General features: G+C 48.3%; 1 protein-coding gene across 16 annotated transcripts in view; it reads left to right on the top strand.

Annotated features, from left to right (window-relative positions):
* MTSS1 (MTSS I-BAR domain containing 1) overlaps positions 1–17,356 on the top strand; it is a 151,058-nt gene that overhangs the window by 130,056 nt on the left and 3,646 nt on the right. For 3 of the 16 annotated variants that reach the window (XM_033126862.1, XM_033126858.1, XM_033126860.1), the window contains 8 exons: positions 4,024–4,181; positions 5,633–5,740; positions 7,004–7,101; positions 9,448–9,658; positions 12,894–13,013; positions 13,885–14,079; positions 15,300–15,473; positions 15,811–15,973. In XM_033126862.1, coding sequence (XP_032982753.1) covers positions 4,024–4,181; positions 5,633–5,740; positions 7,004–7,101; positions 9,448–9,658; positions 12,894–13,013; positions 13,885–14,079; positions 15,300–15,473; positions 15,811–15,973 — 1,227 coding nt within the window. The remainder of the gene's footprint in view (positions 1–4,023; positions 4,182–5,632; positions 5,741–7,003; positions 7,102–9,447; positions 9,659–12,893; positions 13,014–13,884; positions 14,080–15,299; positions 15,474–15,810; positions 15,974–17,356) is intronic. The other 13 variants (XM_033126869.1, XM_033126871.1, XM_033126868.1 and 10 more) reach the window with 9 other exon arrangements.

Genomic DNA, 17,356 nt, shown 5'->3' with positions numbered 1-17,356 from the left:
TCTAAAAAGAAAAATCATATGATTTCCCCTGGGGCAATAAAGGGCTCCTGGCTTTTGTTAGTCAGAATTCTCCAGTATGAATATAACCAAGACCCCTAGAAACGGGCGGTGGAAAGAAAATTCTTAAGACTGAGATGACTTAGATTTTATAAAAAAGGTCACAAACAACTTTTTGCTCAGGAATTTTATCTGGAAAGCCTATTTAGTCACCCCCTTCCTTCTTTTGGCTGCTTGGCCATCCTGGAATTTGCTAGTTTTATGGTGTTAGGCCATTTAAGGGCATGATGGTTGAGGCCATTGAACAAACTCCAGTCAAGTTATTCTAGCTGTGCCTCATGTATTCGCAAACATGTGAGTACCTGTCTTCCAGGCTAGTGTGCTGGGTGAGAAAACACAGTGCTGAGCAGAAACATCGTTGGGGCTTCCTGATTCTTGGGGGAGACTGACATCACTCAAAGAACTAGAGAAATAAAAGGTGAAATTAGTCCTGGGAGGAGTGTTGTGAAGGAGACGTATACGGAACTTCTAAGCCCATGTAACAGAATCCTAATCTGAGAGACTTCAAGGGAAGCTTGTGTGAAGGACTAAGAACCTGTAGGATGAACAGGCTAGGCGGGCGGGATGGAGCCCAGACCCTGGAGAAGGCGGAGGGAAGAGGGGAGAGTGCTCGGAGCATGGGGCTTCAAGGACGGGGCCGACCCAGGTGTGCCCTGCAGGGCAGCCCACGTTAAGGACGTTGGATTTTTTTTTAAAGAAACAGGAGCTATTGGCAAGAAGTGAGAAGATGTGCATTGTGAAAGTAATTCAAGGCAGTTCTGGGTACACTGGTCTAAATGCAATTGGGGTGACCTGTTAGGGGCCATTAGAGATCAAGATGGCCCCGGTAAGGGTGGTGCTAGCAGAGGTGAAGCAAGAGGATGGAATGAGCGCCATGTGGAAGCTGGAATGGCTGGACCTGTGCTGGGGGAATCAGCATTGATTCTTCACAGTTGCTGATCGGAGGTCCCAACTCTGAATTTGTGCACCTAAAAAGAGGACTATATGTGAAAGCCGGTGCATCAGGTTGGGACATGGAATAATTTCTTCCACAGTTGTTTTTTTACAAATATAATTATAGGTTGTGTTAGTGAATTTAAGCAGTAAACTTGTGTTTTTAGGTTATGATATATACTGAATGGAAATGTACTCACTGCGACTATAATTATAGCAATCTTTACAGATTATACTTATTTTAGAATACTACAATTTGAAAGTCCTTTAATTATAACATAATGCATATTTAAAATAACTTTGCTATAATTATAGAATAATTTAAATTTGTATTTACGAGGTTAGATAACACTTGGTTCTAGCCACTATGCTTTCTTACGTAGGTGTAGTTTTAAAAGTCAGTGTTATTCATTACAGGTAGACATGTGCCTTATAACTTATAAAGGAAGTAAAGATGCATGTTTTTCCAATTTCTTATAGTTATAGGCTGGTAATAAAATGAATTGCTACCACAATCAAAGCCCATCCGACTGACTTTGGTCAAGCGTTATGCATTTTAATCTCCTGTCTCTCCCAACTCTCCTCCACCCTCCTCCACTGAAGTTAAGAGTGTTCTGACTTGGTGTGCAGCCCTCCATACTGTTAGTTAGAACATCATAGAAGAGGTTGAGAGGCTTCCAGAAGACCTCTAGACCACACCTGTCATGCAGCCTCACCTAGCAGAGCCTGAGGTTGGCCACACAGTTTTGCAGGTTGCAGAACAGGGAGCCTTGACAGCATTCCAGAGCTTCCGGACCAGAGGGCTGTATCACATCCATATTCAGTGTATGTGGATTCAAGTGCACAAGCCAGCATTTTGAAAAAGAGGAAGAAAAAACCCACAGTTCTCATAGGGCTGGTGACACCCCAGCCTTCCCTTCTGGAGCCTGTATCTGTGGGATGCTGGGTGTCCTCAAGAGGGAGCATTTGCTCTCCCCCGCTCAGACCCCCGCAAACCCGCAGAGAGAATGGGAGAATGCTTGTACAAGGCTTCCTGTCCACTAAAACCTCGTGGAACCTGTGGTCTGGTGGCCAGGTTAGTGTGTGGGCATCATTCCCTCTGTATCCTCACGGAAGAAATGGAAGCAGTGGAGAATCTAGGGAATGGATAGGATTATCCTGAGGGCTAGATGGTGACCAAATGCAGGAGTGTGTGAGTGGGTCACCTTGAAAATACATGAAAACTTCTCAAACAGCAAATTCTTACAGGATGTAATTATTGAATAAAATTCCTCCATGGAATTCAGAATTGCGTTTGTACTCACTGGACTACTGAGAATTATACCTACAGAGTGTCTGCTGACTTTATCAGCCATCTAAGGCATTTTCAAGGGTAACTTTTGACTACCTGTGAGTTTCCCTTTATTTGCAAACTAAGAACTTCATTCCTGCCTCAGAAGTGACGTTTTCTTAATATAACCTAGTGACCTCTTCTGTTGGGATGTCCTTGAAGCCTGACCTCTTGCTCTAACTTAAGCTTTCTCACCTGTTTATGAGAGAAAATACAGAATATATTCCTGCATTCAAGGCGATTTTCCCTGACCCTTTTCTTTCCCAGACCAAACAATGCATTGCCCTTACAGTCCTCTGTCACTCTTAGAGGGGTGAATACTGGTCAGGCGACTTCCTAGGAGGCAAGCGGAACTCACTTGTCAGCTTGAGGAGGGGGGACAGAGGACAGTGAGCCAGTGCGGGGGCTCTGTGCTGGTTCTGCCTTTCTCTGAGTGACCCTGGACCTGTCCCTCGCCTTCTGTAGGCCTTGGCCGAGGCCTGTGACTGTGTTTCAGCCATTCAAGGCCTCCTCCATCTCTCATCCTCTGTATTTAAAATGATTAAACATTCACTGAGCACTTGCTGTATACACATGGCACTGTACTGGGGGCTGGGCTGGGAGAGTCCAAGTAGCTGCCTGGAAGGAGTTTAGGAATCCTTTCTCTGGGTTCAGGAGAGGTGAAGCCCCTGCTGGGAGCCCACGGTGGTCACTCTATTGTCCCCACCTGCAGATCCGATTTGCAGTTGCCATTCCCTCTGACACAGGGCTGTTTGCCCGTGTTTATCTTCTAGAGCAGCAAACGGTTATTTCCTAAAGGGCCAGATTGTAAATATTCTTAGTCCAGGGGCCATACGGTCTTTGTCAGAGTGATTCTGCTCTGCAGTTGGCGTGAGCGCAGGCACAGTCCGTATATTGAGAGGGCGTGGCTGTGTTCTAATAAAACTTCATTTGTATGACAGTTTGCTGAGCAAGTTCTAGAGTTGTTTAAAGGGTTAACACCCTGTCTTCAACTCTAGAAATGGTTATCTCCACGTAACGGGTCTGTGGACCTGGCCGGATGATTACCGGACGTGGGCCCCCCTCAGCATTGACTCCAACTTTAGTTTTTCTCCAGCAGAGACCTGACTGTAGGTCTATTTTATTGCTGGGCTTGCTTTACAGGAAGAGCATTCAGGACTCTCCCCTGGGAGTTAAACTAACTGCCAGGAGTCCCAGGGTCCCCCCAGAGCCAGGAGAGCTGATGCTTGCCACCTTTGTCTTCAAGGACGGAAACGTCTGTCTAAACAGAGGCTCTTTGATTGAGGTTGACACAGCAAAGCTGACTGGTGCCCATGTTTAGAAAGATCCACAGGCCCCGACATTGTTCATCCCTTAGCCTCTTTAGAATGTTCTAAGAGGAAGGAATACTGTCTGTCCGCCACGTCCCAGGGTTTCGTTGGCAGAAGGCTCTGTGGGGTTGTGAAGAAGGCAAGTCAAGAGGAGTCACCCCAGGAAATCAGGAAGGAGCCAGGATCAGTGTACCCTTTGGGCACTGGAAATTGGAAAGGGTTGGTCCTAGAAAAACAGCTGCCTTGAATCCTTTCTGGGTATAAATAAATAACTTCTTTAAAGTCTCGGAAAATTGTGGTTTCCACTCCAGCAAGGACCCCAGGGAAAAGGGGCTGTTGTCCCAGGAGCTGGTGTTTCAGTAAGCCACACTTGGGGCTTTGTTTTTTCTGCAGGGAGAGGTGACATTCAGCCTCAGCTGGACAGCGCTCTCCAAGATGTCAACGATAAATATCTCCTGTTGGAAGAAACAGAGAAGCAGGCAGTCCGGAAGGCTTTGATTGAAGAACGCGGCCGGTTCTGCACCTTCATCTCGATGCTGCGGCCAGTGATTGTAAGTCAATGGAAAGTTCCAGAAGGTCCAGAGTGCCAGTTCTATTAGAGGAGCCTTTCCGTCTTTATTTATCCATCCATCACCGAGTCACGGGGAATCTGCTGTGTGTCAGGAATCGTAATTTATTAATCACTTCTGTAGACCATTGCTTCTCTGCAAGTTGGTGATGACCGCATGTCCCACTGCTTGTTCATAGTTCTTAGCTTCGGTTGTCCCACTTTTTCTCTCCAAATGAAGAAGACTTAGCAGAGTGGTTCTCAAAGTGTGCTTCCCTGCCCAGCAGCATTACCTGGGAACTGGTTAGAAATTCACGTTCTCGAGCCCAACTGAGGTCCACTGAACCCCAAATTCTGGGGGTGGGGACCCAGTCACCTGTGTTTTAAATAAGCCCTCCTGGTGATTTTGAGACCCACTGGCCCAGCTGAATACCAAGGAATGACTGTGAAATTAATATGAGAAGAGAATGAATACATCAAATCAGGCTTAGTTTTTAAGTACAGTAGTACCTCGCTTTTCGAACATCTCCATGGATTAACATTTCGGTTTACAAACACCGTAAACCCGGAAGTAAATGCTTCCGTTTTCCAACACGCCTCGCAAGTCGAACATGTCACTTGGCTTCCACTGAGTGCAAGATCCTGAGGCCTAGCTGTTGGCTGTTTTCGAACGTTTCAGAACTCGAATGGTCTTCCGGAACGGATTATGTTAGAAAACCGAGGTACTACTGTAAATTGTTTGCATACTGTAATTGAGAACTTCTGCTGGAGGTGTTCTTAAAGCCAGGAAGAAGACACCAGCTCACCTCCCTCAGTCTTAGTGTAGTGCCCAAATATGAGTTGTTCCCCTGAGCATAGAACTTTTCCATGGATCATTCTTGCATAGGCCCACAGCCCAAGCTTGGCACTTTGGTGAAGTGAATAACTGTTCCTTCCATGGTCCCCTGTTCCTGCATCACTTGCCAGTCATTAAGTCGGTGGGAAAAAACAAAGAAGGGGAGGCAGTTAACCTCTATTGACACATGTGCTGTCAAAAGATTGGTCAGATCTAGACCAAAATATCTTTAGATCGTGTCATCTGTTGAACCTGAATGCCTTCAGAGAGCCTTAGTCTGGAGGGCTGTGCTGCAGGATCTGAGAATCACGGGCAGACCATCTGAGCTGACCTGCCAGCCTCCAGACACTGTAAGGAAGGATCACATGTCTGCTTTGACTTTGGTTCACCACTGCCTGCGCCATACAGGTCACTCTGTGACAGATAATGGCAGATTTCCTTTTCCTGTCCATTTCCCTAACGAAAGGGCCACTAGTGCCTTCAGCAACGAGGTACCAGTACCTCAGTCAACTTCTGACAAGTTGAAAGGGTTAGACAGTGACCCGAATAAGAACAGTTGGACCAAGACGATGAAGTGAATCACTCAGGATGATAACATGTTGTGAATGACTGCCCTTCAGGAAGAAGAAATCTCAATGCTGGGGGAAATCACTCACCTTCAGACCATATCGGAAGATCTGAAAAGCCTGACCATGGACCCTCACAAACTGCCCTCCTCCAGTGAACAGGTAGGAATCAGGGGCTAAACATTCAGGAGAGCAAACCAAAGAGGTGAGGTTCAAGGTCCTGAGGGTTCCTTGAGGCATCATCACATTCAAAATACGGAAAAGTTGTGTTTCACGCTGTGATACATAATAATCATCGTCGCTAGTCATTTGGAGAGCCTCTGCTGTGTGCCAGGCATTGTTCTCAGCTCTTCATACAGACTTCCTCATCTATCTTCATTATTATCCCCATTGTATGGAGAGGAGACTGAGGCACTGAGTAAAATCACTTAACCAAGTTCACCTGGCTAGTTAGTGGTAGAACTGAAATTTGAACCAAGCAGCCAGTTTTCAGAGCCCGTGCTCTTAACCACTTTGTTCATCTACCCTCTAGAAATACACTCTTCTATGTAGGAACATGACAGTGGTATGTCTTGGTCATTACTGTGAACCATTGTGATTAAGTAATGTGTGAAGAGCTCTCTTACCTTACGAAAACGATGACCTTTTTTGTGCTTATTCATTTGGTTCATGTGACATTAACACTATATCAAGTGGGAAGTGACCTATTTGGGGAAACAGCTGATGAATCGCATGTTGGCTTTTGCCCTTTGTATAAAATTCTTATCTCCTCCTCGGAGAGCCAGCTCAGAAAACAAATTAGAGAGCTTCTAGTTCCCATTCTATGAAATTGCTATTGTTAGACCACATGCATGCATTCACTCAGTAAATATACATTTACTGAGGACCTACTACATGAATGAAAGGTACACCTTACACGCAGGTAGTTCTTTGTCAAGCAAAGGAGATGGGTGGAGAAGAATTGGTATGTTCTTGATTCTGTCAGGTTTTAAGATACCGAATCCTGGTCAAATAGGGCATAAGTGACCATTGAAGATCAAATGGCTAAAATGCAAGGTCAACAAATCCTGAAACCATTATTGTCTTTTGTGGTGCTATAAGGTGAAGACCCTGTAAATTCTAGCCTTGGGTATAAATGGCTGTTAGCGTTAATCTGTCACTGTAAATGTCTCTCTCTTTTTTTTACTGATAATTCATGATCTCTCCGCCTCCCCCTCCCCTGCCCAGTTAATTGTATTTTTGCTTGTCTCAGGAAAAAGGATTAGGACGTTGATGGATTTGTAGTGTGGCTCTTTAATTTAGAAATAAAAACCCGTAACATTTTTTTCTTTAAACCTCCCCCTTCGACAATGGTAGAATTTTAAGAGTTGATGGATGTTTCCCTTCTCAGCGCCTCACTCACCCACCTGGCTCTGTCCTCTTTAGGTGATTTTGGACTTGAAAGGTTCTGATTACAGTTGGTCCTACCAGACGCCACCCTCTTCCCCCAGCACCACCATGTCTCGCAAGTCAAGTGTCTGCAGGTAAGAGAAGCCGGGCTCTGCCCTGCTTTCAGGACCAGGCATTCTTTATGCTAATGTGAGTGACAGACCAGTCTTTACCTCTCAGAATGGCTCACTTTAAATAGGAAATGGTGATAGGATCAGCTGAAAGAACGCCATACGATTTTGGTCTCACTCTTTAGCCTCTGGATTGGCTTCGGGTTCTCAGGAAAACCCCATCAGGCCTTAGACTACTGCACGGAACTTGCTCTCTTTCAGTTGTGTGTTGTAGGGATTTTCCGACTTTACGAATGCGCATTTGATTTTCCTGTTCTTGTACAGACTGGTCTTGCCATTGCCAGAACAAATGGAGGAAGTACCAGTGGCTTATGACCTCAGTTCCTCCCACCCCAGCTTTTGTCATTGGGGTTTCATAAAGTAAATGGAATCCTTGCTCTGTTCCCCATCGCTACCATCACCGCTCTTAGCTAGTACTGTTACTGACACACAGAATCAACTGGAATAATTCTGCCATCTGCAAAACTGTTTGCTAGCAGTTTGCTGTTAGAAGACCGCGCCTGGCTTGCTGACCGCAAAGTCTATTCTCCTTCTCGAAGGATGGAAATGTCATCACATATCACTTATACCTCTCTTGGTACCCTCATCCTACTAATCTTTTTCTTTGACCGTTCAAAGCTAAGTGGATTTCCATTTCCTGTGAATTAGCATTGAGAGTAAACAGCAGGATGGTTCTGCCCAATATGTGAATGGTTATGTCTCTCTACATACTTGCGTGCGTTTGTTTCAATTCATATCTAAGCTTGTGTAGGAAGCTGAGCAGGAAGTTCAGACTTAAGATGCTACATCCTGATGTTCTGTAACCCGAAAATGTTGGATGGTTTCGTGTCATCTTTTGTGTCTGTGCATGTGTGTGTATGACAAATCTATTGTTTCTGTTTGTTTTTTTGGTGACTGAGAAAACATTATCTCATTACTATAAAGCTAAGTTGCATGAGTATCTTTTCTGTCTTAGACTTTTAGTTTCGATAGAAAATGACATTGCTCTGACATCAGCTCTGAGCTTGCTGGAGTGGAGTTGTAGTGGTGTCACTGTCAGTCCCCAGATGCCCTTGTCTGGCTGATTGGGGAGGAAAGCAAAAATCATAAGTATCCCCAGAAGCAGTGATTTTCCCCAGCACACTCCCTGTACCTGCCGGAACGTGTGCACCGAGTAATTCTAGTGTAGGTCAGTCCCACAGCCCTTGACCACCGTCTTAGGTGTCAGTCGGCAAAATTTGACAGGAATCGCTTGCAGGGTTAGGAGCAGAAACCACAAATGCTCTAATCCCAGGGTGGGTTGTTCATTCCATCTCTTCAGATGCTTCCACAGCTGCGCTTTATATGTCAGCTCTGCTTGTTTGGACCAAGGGACTTTGTTCAGTTTTCTGGTGTTTATAGTCTGAGTGACTACACAGAGTATAGAGCATATTCCTTATGACGGGAAATAGAATGCAGACAGAACACCCAGAGGCTGTGTCATCTTTCGACATTCTTTTCACTATTTATTCTTGGAAGCAAATGGCTTAGCCTTGATTGCCTTTTGTCACTGAAAGCTGCCTGCCTCTTGCCCCAGGGGTACTGCTAATACCAGGCCCATGGGTATTTTAACAGAGAAACACCTATGATCAGGGTAAAACCATTCATTAAAGCATCAACTTTGTTAATAAAAGGTAAAACACACCGACACAAACACACTGAGTTGATTTGCTGATGTTCCTTATGGTGGCCGTGAACCGGGCTCACCTAGGATGAAGTTACCTCGAGACATCCTTTGGCACCTGCACCTCCAAAGCAATGGTTGGCTGGGTTGGCCTTGGTCTCCTGGAGTCCAGATGGTCCAACCAAAGGTGACACTTGCACATTCCATCCGGGTTACCCTGAAGCCTTTGTGGTTTCTGTTATAGGGCCATGGTTTCTGCAAGCAGATGGACAGATAAGATCAGCCCCTCTTCTTTTCATGCCAGACATCAGGTCCTCTAGCTTTGGGGGTCGATGACATGGCAGAATTGGGCAGCACTTGACTGTTTAGAATCACAGGCCTCCATCCTTGGGATGCCTCGTTGCACCATCAGAGAACAGAGTCCTGGCAGCGGGTTTGTTTTTCCCCTTTGCTCACATAAAAAAAAAAAAAAAAAAAAAAAAATTTAAAAAACAAACTTGTTTCCTAGCTTACCGATTTGGTGTTTTAAAACACATCTTCCCGTTTGCCCTGCTTCTCCGAGGCCGAGAGCTGATTACATGGTGTTGTTTTCCCACCTCTGCCCCCTTGTTTTCTGTCCCCTTCCTTCCTCTGACCCCCGCGCCCGCCACCCTCCTCGCCCCCTGCAGCAGCCTGAACAGTGTTAATAGCAGCGACTCGCGGTCCAGCGGCTCCCACTCGCATTCCCCCAGCTCACACTACCGCTGTCGCAGCTCCAACCTGGCCCAGCAGGCGCCCGTGCGGCTGTCCAGCGTGTCCTCCCACGACTCAGGATTCATATCCCAGGACGCCTTCCAGTCCAAGTCACCGTCCCCCATGCCGCCAGAGGCCCCCACCCAGGTAAGAGTGCCCTTGGCTCCAGGAGCAGCTGTCGCCCCCGGTGCCAAGACCACCGTGAATGGCTGGAACCACAGAAGGACCTTGGCTTGGGCAGACCTCTGTCTTCTGACATGAGAAACCTCTGGTTTCGTGTCTTATCTTTAGATGTGTTGTTCCCCAAAGGGGAGAGAGAACTGTGAGTTGGGGTTGCAGCCTGTGTTTATGGGGGTGATGGTTGAGTCACCACATCGGTTTGGGGAGTTCTCACTCATAAGTAGACCGACTCATAGCAGTTTGGCCTCTCCCTGGCGTCAGCTTAGCATGATGGTATAATGGGCATTCGAACAGTGGTGACAGCCCTTCCCCCCTTCTCTGGTTCTCTCTGTATGGTGGAGATTCTGTCATGGAACAGCGCCTCAGAAACCTACCTTGTCACTCTCAGGTTCCTTTGATCGGTTTGTGTTGAGAATGGAAATGAATCATCAGAGCCCTTGATGCTAATTCTGTTGGCACTTTGCTTTTGGGAGAAGACAAGGTATTGGTTTAGGTGGTGCTAGACCCAGCCCAGCCCAACCCAGTGGGTCCAGCTGGAGCAGAAGGCAGGATCTGGGCAGGGCATCTGAACACCCTCCACCTGCTCTGCTCTCTGCCCTCCCTCTCCTGGTACCAGTGGCTTGGTCTCTGCCTTAGTAAATAGCACAATATAGAGACACCAGGAAACGGAGAACTTCCAGGGTGCGCCGTAGCGCCATCTGCTGGTGAGCGTGGTGGCTTCCATCGTGTGTATCAATTTGAAGCTGACCACAGCCTCTGGTCCAAGATCCTGTGGACCCAGAAACTCCCGTACTTGCCTTGTTTATCCAAGTATCCAGTTTGCCTAACAGTCACGGAATCTACTATGTGCCATGCCCCATCCCAGGCCCTCCTGCATGTTATCTGTGCAGTCCTTCCAACAATCACGTATAGTTATCCACATTTTGTTGCAGAAACGGAGGCTCACAGATGGAAGTGCTTTGCCTGAGTTGCACAGTTATGTGACTTGCAGGTCAGGGACGTGGAACAAGGGCTTCTGACACCTGGGCCCTTGTGGTGGAGCCCTTTCTGCTCCACCTCAGCCATAAGGCGCCCCTGGGAGTGTTTTGGGGAGCACTTCATACGGAAGAAGCAGCTGAGGTTTGGGAACCTTGGCCAGGAGGTTACTTGCCAGACATGTCTGATATTGGTGAACCAGAGCCTCTTGGCTCATTGCTCTCTTTGGCATTTTTCAGCCGTCCCAGGGGACTGTGGCCTCTTGTCTGTCCCCCTGGGAGAGAGACTCCATTGCAAACGGAAACACTCCGAGCCAAGAGCCGCAGCTTTAAGTTCTAATGTGCTTGTCCCAGCTGGGGTGCTTTGGCCTGGTGTCTCAGGTGTCACCCACCTGTTCCTGTCTCTCCCCACCATGTGCAGCACGAAACCACGCCTGTGTGTCTCCCAAGCGGAGTGTGAATGATTAGAAGGAAACCAACAATTGGCGATTCCTCAAAGGCTACTCTAATGTGCCGCATAATTCTGTGTGTGTTTTTAATCAACTGACAAACTAACCTAGGCTTGTGCACTGACACTCTTTCTACAAAAGACAGGCCATGGGCCTCAGCCTTCCTCTCAAAGACTGTGTGTGTATCACGCTGAAGCGAGTGTTTCTGCCTCCAGTAACGCTGAGGGAAGTAGAAGGTGCTGTGCTGGGATTTACTTAAATCCCAGAGCTAGTGCCCAAGATATGCTTGGCTGGCAACAGGAGGGTAGTTTTAATAGGCTCAGGATGCTTCAGAATTTCACAGAAAAAATTATTTTTTAAAAAACTAAAAGGCATTACAGATGCTGATAATTATAAGGTAGAGGGGAAGTTTAAGGGACTTGCACAAGTCACATAAGCCTGGGGATACACTCTCCCGATGGCAGTAATGTTATCTTTATTTCGGGTGGGAGGAAGGGAACACGCACGTACGAGGGGCACCATCCTTTCATTTTTTCACTCAGCCACATGGGTCCAAATGACAGGAGGTGTTCAGAATTCTCCCATTTTCCTCTACTCTGCTCTTTTCAAGTTGTGCCCTCACCCATGAGCGCCCAGGAGTGCACCCGTGTCTGCAGTATGGGTCTTATCCTAGGAGACACCATCAAAGCAAGAAAAGACATTCTTTAGAAAAAATGTGCAGAAGTCAAAAGAAATGGGGACCTGCAGTCCTGGGGTAGCTTACTGGTCCTTTTTTCAAGTTCAACGTACTTGAATTAGAGGAACCAAAATAAAGAGTCCTGGTAAATTACAGTGATAACTGACTGCTTCACACTTGACCAAGCACTAGGTACATAGACACACACACTGTATAAAATCTCACTTTATCTTCGTCTGTTAGCTATTATTGATCCCCACTCTAGAGGTGAAAAAAAGGGAGGTTTAGAGAGATGAAGCCCACGGTTCCCCAACTGAAAGAGGCAGAAACGTAACTTACATCCAAACCTTCAAACTTTGGATCCTGGACGGCTAACAGACACTGAGCTCCGGGAGCAGCTGGGGCATCCCCCATGTAGCCTGTCCTTGCTCTGGCTCCACCGAGCGCCCTGCACTGTGGGTGTCTTCTGGGTTCCTTGCTCTTGCAGGACGAGAAAGAGCTCTGGCCCTTTGCAGGAACCTTTCTTTCCTTGGCGGGTGAAAGGCGGGGACAGACACATGAGTCCAGCCTGCTAGACGGTGAATAGAGGAAATCTTCTGGGGAAATTATTGTAGACCCCAGTAGGGCAGGGTGTATGTAAACACATGAGGTGAGCCAGAGATTGCAATGAACAAAGAAAAAGCATATGCCTAAGTGGTTCCCAAAGCACCACCTGGGGGGATCCAGTTTACATGGAAGAGGGGGTCATTGTCACTCATCCATTCAGTGATTTTGAGGACCTGCCATATGCCAGCACAGGACTAGACACACATAAATCGGGGTCCCAGGGGGCTTGTAGACTGGTGGTCTGGACCTTGCTAGGTCTCACGCTTCTTTTCAAGGGTTTGAAAGCCTCTGTGTGGGTGCAGCTTCGGGGAAAAAATAACCCTAACGCTCTGCTTCTCTCATCCTTCCCTCTTCTGTGTATGTCTGTCTGTCTGTCTCTGTCTCTCTGTGCATGCTCTTCCCCGCCCCCATCTTTTATTTTTTTATTTCCGGTTATTTTTTGGTGGCGTGTGGTCTGGATTCTGTTGGTCCCCTTGTGTGGTCCTCCCCTGCTGCAGAACTCGTCCAGCTCGGCCTCCTCGGAAGCCTCCGAAACCTGCCAGTCAGTGAGCGAGTGCAGCTCACCCACCTCAGTCAGCTCAGGCTCCACCATGGGCGCCTGGGCCTCCACAGAGAAGGTGACCGGCTGGGATCCCAGCCATGGCGGCCCCAGCTCCCGCCCATCCCCTGCCTGCTGCCAGTGTCACAGCCGCAGAAACCTGGAAACAAAATTTATACCAAGAGCCTGAGAACAGGGCTGGGGGGGACAAGGCTGAGTGCTTTTTGTTTGAGTGGGTGTCTGGCTTCTGAGCAATGACCGTGAGGTGGTCCCGAGGGAGAGAAAGGGCTATGGGGAACTCGGAAGTGTGAAGGCTCCTTCCCAGATTAGTGTTGTGTGCTCACCCATCTCCCCACCTCCCCTCCCAGGCCCCCCACCTACCATGGCCGCCATGTCCCCATACTGTTGGATGTGACATTTCACTGTGTCAGAGGCTGTGTGCTTTTCCGCCTTTTAGTTTGCAGCCCCCCACTCTTCACCCCGATTTGGAATCTGTTTCTGAACTGTGTGATGATTTTGAAAACCTGGAACGAACAGATTCAGTTGAAGATGCTTTAGCATTTTGAAATTTGCATAATGAAATGAGCAAACACTATCGCCAAGAAATGGTGCTGCTTTAAATATTCAAAAGAAAAGAAAAGAAAAGAAAAAACCATTTGAGAACACCCCACATTAAGGACACTGATCAATTTCCAAATGATTCTAAACTGTCGATGCAATATTTCCTTGACGGAATACTTCCTTGGTGTCAAGTAAACGTGCCCTCCCTGCACCACCTGGCTCTTTCCTCTTGCATCATGGCTCGTCCGTGAGCAGCAGAGCTCCGATGTTTGTTTATTTATAAAGACTCAGGTCTCCCCCTCCCTGAATGTCAATGCCATCTTGTATCTCCACACTCATCCTGTTATATTAATTTTTTTTCCTCCCCCCCCTTTTTTGTTTGTTTCCAGTTGTCTAACGGGTTTTCTCACTATAATTTATCAAGTGAGTCCCATGTGGGGCCCGTGGGGGCAAGCCTTTTCCCTCATTGCCTGCCTGCCTCCCGCCTGCTCCCTCGGGTCACTTCTGCCCACCTTCCAGACTACGCTCATTACTACACCATTGGGCCCGGCATGTTCCCGCCACCTCAGATCCCTAGCTGGAAGGTTTGTGTCTCTCCTGCCGCCTCTCCTCTCCCCTTCTCTCCTTTCTCTCATTGCCTCTGTGCCCGCCCCTCTTCTGTCCCACCATCCTCACCCTGACTCCACCCTCCCCCCCTTCCTTTCACACTCTGCCTTCTTCCCCATAACACCTCTTCCCACGGGGGACAACCGAGAAAGCAGCCAGCAGCGCTGAGATAGACATTTCCACCAGGAGCTCAGACTGGAAACGGTCATTAACCCCTGTGAGACAGGAGACGCAGATGTGGCCTCGTGGGGTCATCACGCCCGAGTTCAGTCTCAGTTCTGAGGGTACCACCTGAGGGGCTGGGAGGGCCTGTCCTCCTTGGCCGTGTTCCCCAAACTTTTGCCCTGAGGCCCTTATTGGGCCATGGTAACAGCACCATAACCCCAAATATCTTTTGGCTTAATCATGTTTTATCCTAAAAGTACACACAGACTTTATTTTTAGTCTCAGTTGTTTTATATTAAAACGTTGCTTTAATATAAAAACAAAAATTTTTAAATTATTTCCTAGCAAGTCCAATGGATGGCAGGAGGATATCCTACTTTGTTTTGAGAGGAGGTCCCTCCTTTGAGTAATAGACCCCCAGGCTGCCGGCGTTTTGAGCAGGTCTTGACTTTATACCTCACAAGTGGTGTGGACCCCTCCGGCTCCTCAAAATCTTCCTATTGACCCCTGGGGCCTTCCCTTCCTGTGTGAGGACATCAGAGGGCACATCCTGAAGTGCCCTCTAGGGCCCGTTTTCCCCGAAGTAGAGGTTCAGCCTCAGGGAGGGTGGCCACAGTTCCTTTAGTGCCCCCTGGTGGCCACGCCGCTCAAGTGAAGTCATTTGGGCTGCGACAGAGAGGGTTCCTTCAGACATCAGGAGGGAGGGCCTGGTCCCTGGGGATGCCATCTCCACTGGCTGGTGCCTTCAGACAATTTAGACAGTTGGTTAGCTGTTAACTAAGAGTCTCCCAGGCTACCTGCCTGGTTGTTGAGGGTTTCTAATCTTTGGGCAGATATAAGGAAAAGGGAGGTGCTCGGGGAGGGGGGTGTCCCTTTAGCACCAGGTGAGAGCATAGAAGGGGCCTACTGGCCTGCCCCAGCCTGAGCTTCCCCTAAGGGGACCAGCTGCCTTCTGTGGACAGCTGTCTGGAGGGTCTGCAGCGCAGCCCTCCAAATGGAGGCCCTGGCACCTGACCACACTTGTTCTACTTAGGACTGGGCCAAGCCAGGACCTTATGATCAGCCTCTGGTGAATACCCTACAGCGCCGCAAGGAGAAGCGGGAGCCAGACCCCAGCGGAGGAGGACCCACTGCCGCGGGTGGTGCGCCTGCAGCTGCCGAGGAGGCTCAGAGACCACGGAGCATGACCGTGTCGGCTGCCACCAGGGTGACCCTCTTGCTCTCTCCAGCTGGGTGGGCCCCTCTAGACCTAGCCGGTGGCCATATGCTGGCCAGCAACTGGGGGCCGAGTCAGCCTTGCAGCTGGAGGGACCTGAACCCCTTCCCCCCCCACTCCCTAATCTCCAGCATTTAGAAGGGCCCCAGGGAAAAGGCTTGTATAGGAATCAGGCTCATGGAACTTTCTAGAGTCTGGGTAGGACCCAAGCAAGTTGATAGTCTCTGGACCCACAGACACGTGGTGTGTGGAAAGGCCCTGGGGATGTCAGCCTGGGGATTCATGGCCCTGGTGGCTTGTCTGTGTCTCTCTTGCCTCCAACCTGCAGCCTGGTGAGGAGATGGAGGCTTGTGAGGAACTGGCCCTGGCCCTGTCACGGGGCCTCCAGCTCGACACCCAGAGGAGCAGCCGGGACTCACTGCAGTGCTCCAGCGGCTACAGCACCCAGACGACCACCCCGTGCTGCTCTGAGGACACCATCCCCTCCCAAGGTATGAGGCAGTGGGGTTGCCACCTGGGCTTCCTGAGCAATGCCAGGTGAGGAAATGGGGTGGTCCTCCTTGCTGGAAGGAGCAGAGTGGGGAGTCTATTTAATCACAGTAGAAGCCCTGGCTAGCAGACCCGCTTCAGAACCATTTTTGTTACCTTGGAATGCTTTGGAGAGCTTATCTGTAGTTGTCAGGGAGCTGCCATCTAAGGAAGTGATTGGACTTTGGCAACTTCTCTTGTTTTTCACTATCAGGGTACAAGGTAGTTCCCAATTTGAACTTAGACAGATGCTGTTAATGGTAATATTGTTTGTGTTGTAGCACTTTATATTTATTTTTCTATTTGATCTTCACAATCACTGGTGGGTATTTTTATTCCCATTTTACATATGTGGAGACTGAGGCTCGGTCACTTACCCATATTCACACAATTAATAAGAAGCAGAGCTGGAATTCGAACCTAAGGCCTATTAGAGTCTGAAGCCCAAGCTCTTACTTAATCTATTCCAATCAAACCCTCTATCTATCAACTCTGCCTCCATTACCTCCATCCCCATTACACACACAAGCCATACGATGGCAGTCTAACAGCTACAATACCCGTAGATCTGTGATAGTTGACCAAGCCTGTTTGCAGTCCATCACTCAAAGCCTTTAAGGCGGGTCTTAGTGAAGGGCCATTTTGCCGCCTAAGGGACACTTGGCAATGTCTGGAGACATTTCTGGTTGTCACAACTGGAGAAGGTGCTACTGGCATCTAGCAGATGGCCAGGGATGCTGCTAAACGTCCTATAATACGGAGCACAAGCCCCCCTTACTTACCTACAACAAGGAATCTGGCCCCAAATTTCAGTAGTAACGCTATTCAGAAACTGAAGATGTTTTCTCTATCAGCTTCCCCCCCCCACATGACCCCATTTTTTTTTTAGAGGAGGTGAGCACACCTCACAGATGGAACCTACTTTGTACCTTCACTGATGGAACCTGCTTTGTACCTTCTTTTCAGGGACTCATTGCCAGTAGCTCCATTCATTTTCTAGCCCTCATCTAACACGTTAGTTATGAGGGAAATAGTAAGGTCTGGGATAGTGTGTTGGAGGTTTGTTTCTCATGTCGAATTCTGGACTGGAGCGTTTGTGGAATTTCTTTTCCCACCCCCTTTATGCTGCCCAGAGATAAAGGGGGTTTTTGCCTCAGACTGGCAGTTTTACATTCGTCACCACTCCACGACATGTGAGTGCTTGCCTGCTATGTCCAGCACTGTCCTCGGTGCCCAGGGTCATATCAGTGAATAGAACGAAGGTGCCTGCTTGGGAAAGGAGTTCTAGACGTGGACGGTTTCTAAGGATGGCACAGAAGCCTGGGGGAAGCTGGGGATGAGATTGT

Source organism: Rhinolophus ferrumequinum, chromosome 14 (genome assembly GCF_004115265.2).
Source record: "Rhinolophus ferrumequinum isolate MPI-CBG mRhiFer1 chromosome 14, mRhiFer1_v1.p, whole genome shotgun sequence".
Lineage (NCBI taxonomy): Eukaryota > Metazoa > Chordata > Mammalia > Chiroptera > Rhinolophidae > Rhinolophus > Rhinolophus ferrumequinum.
The sequence above is the reverse complement of the archived record's forward strand: the minus strand, read 5'-3'. Positions and strand labels throughout refer to the sequence as shown.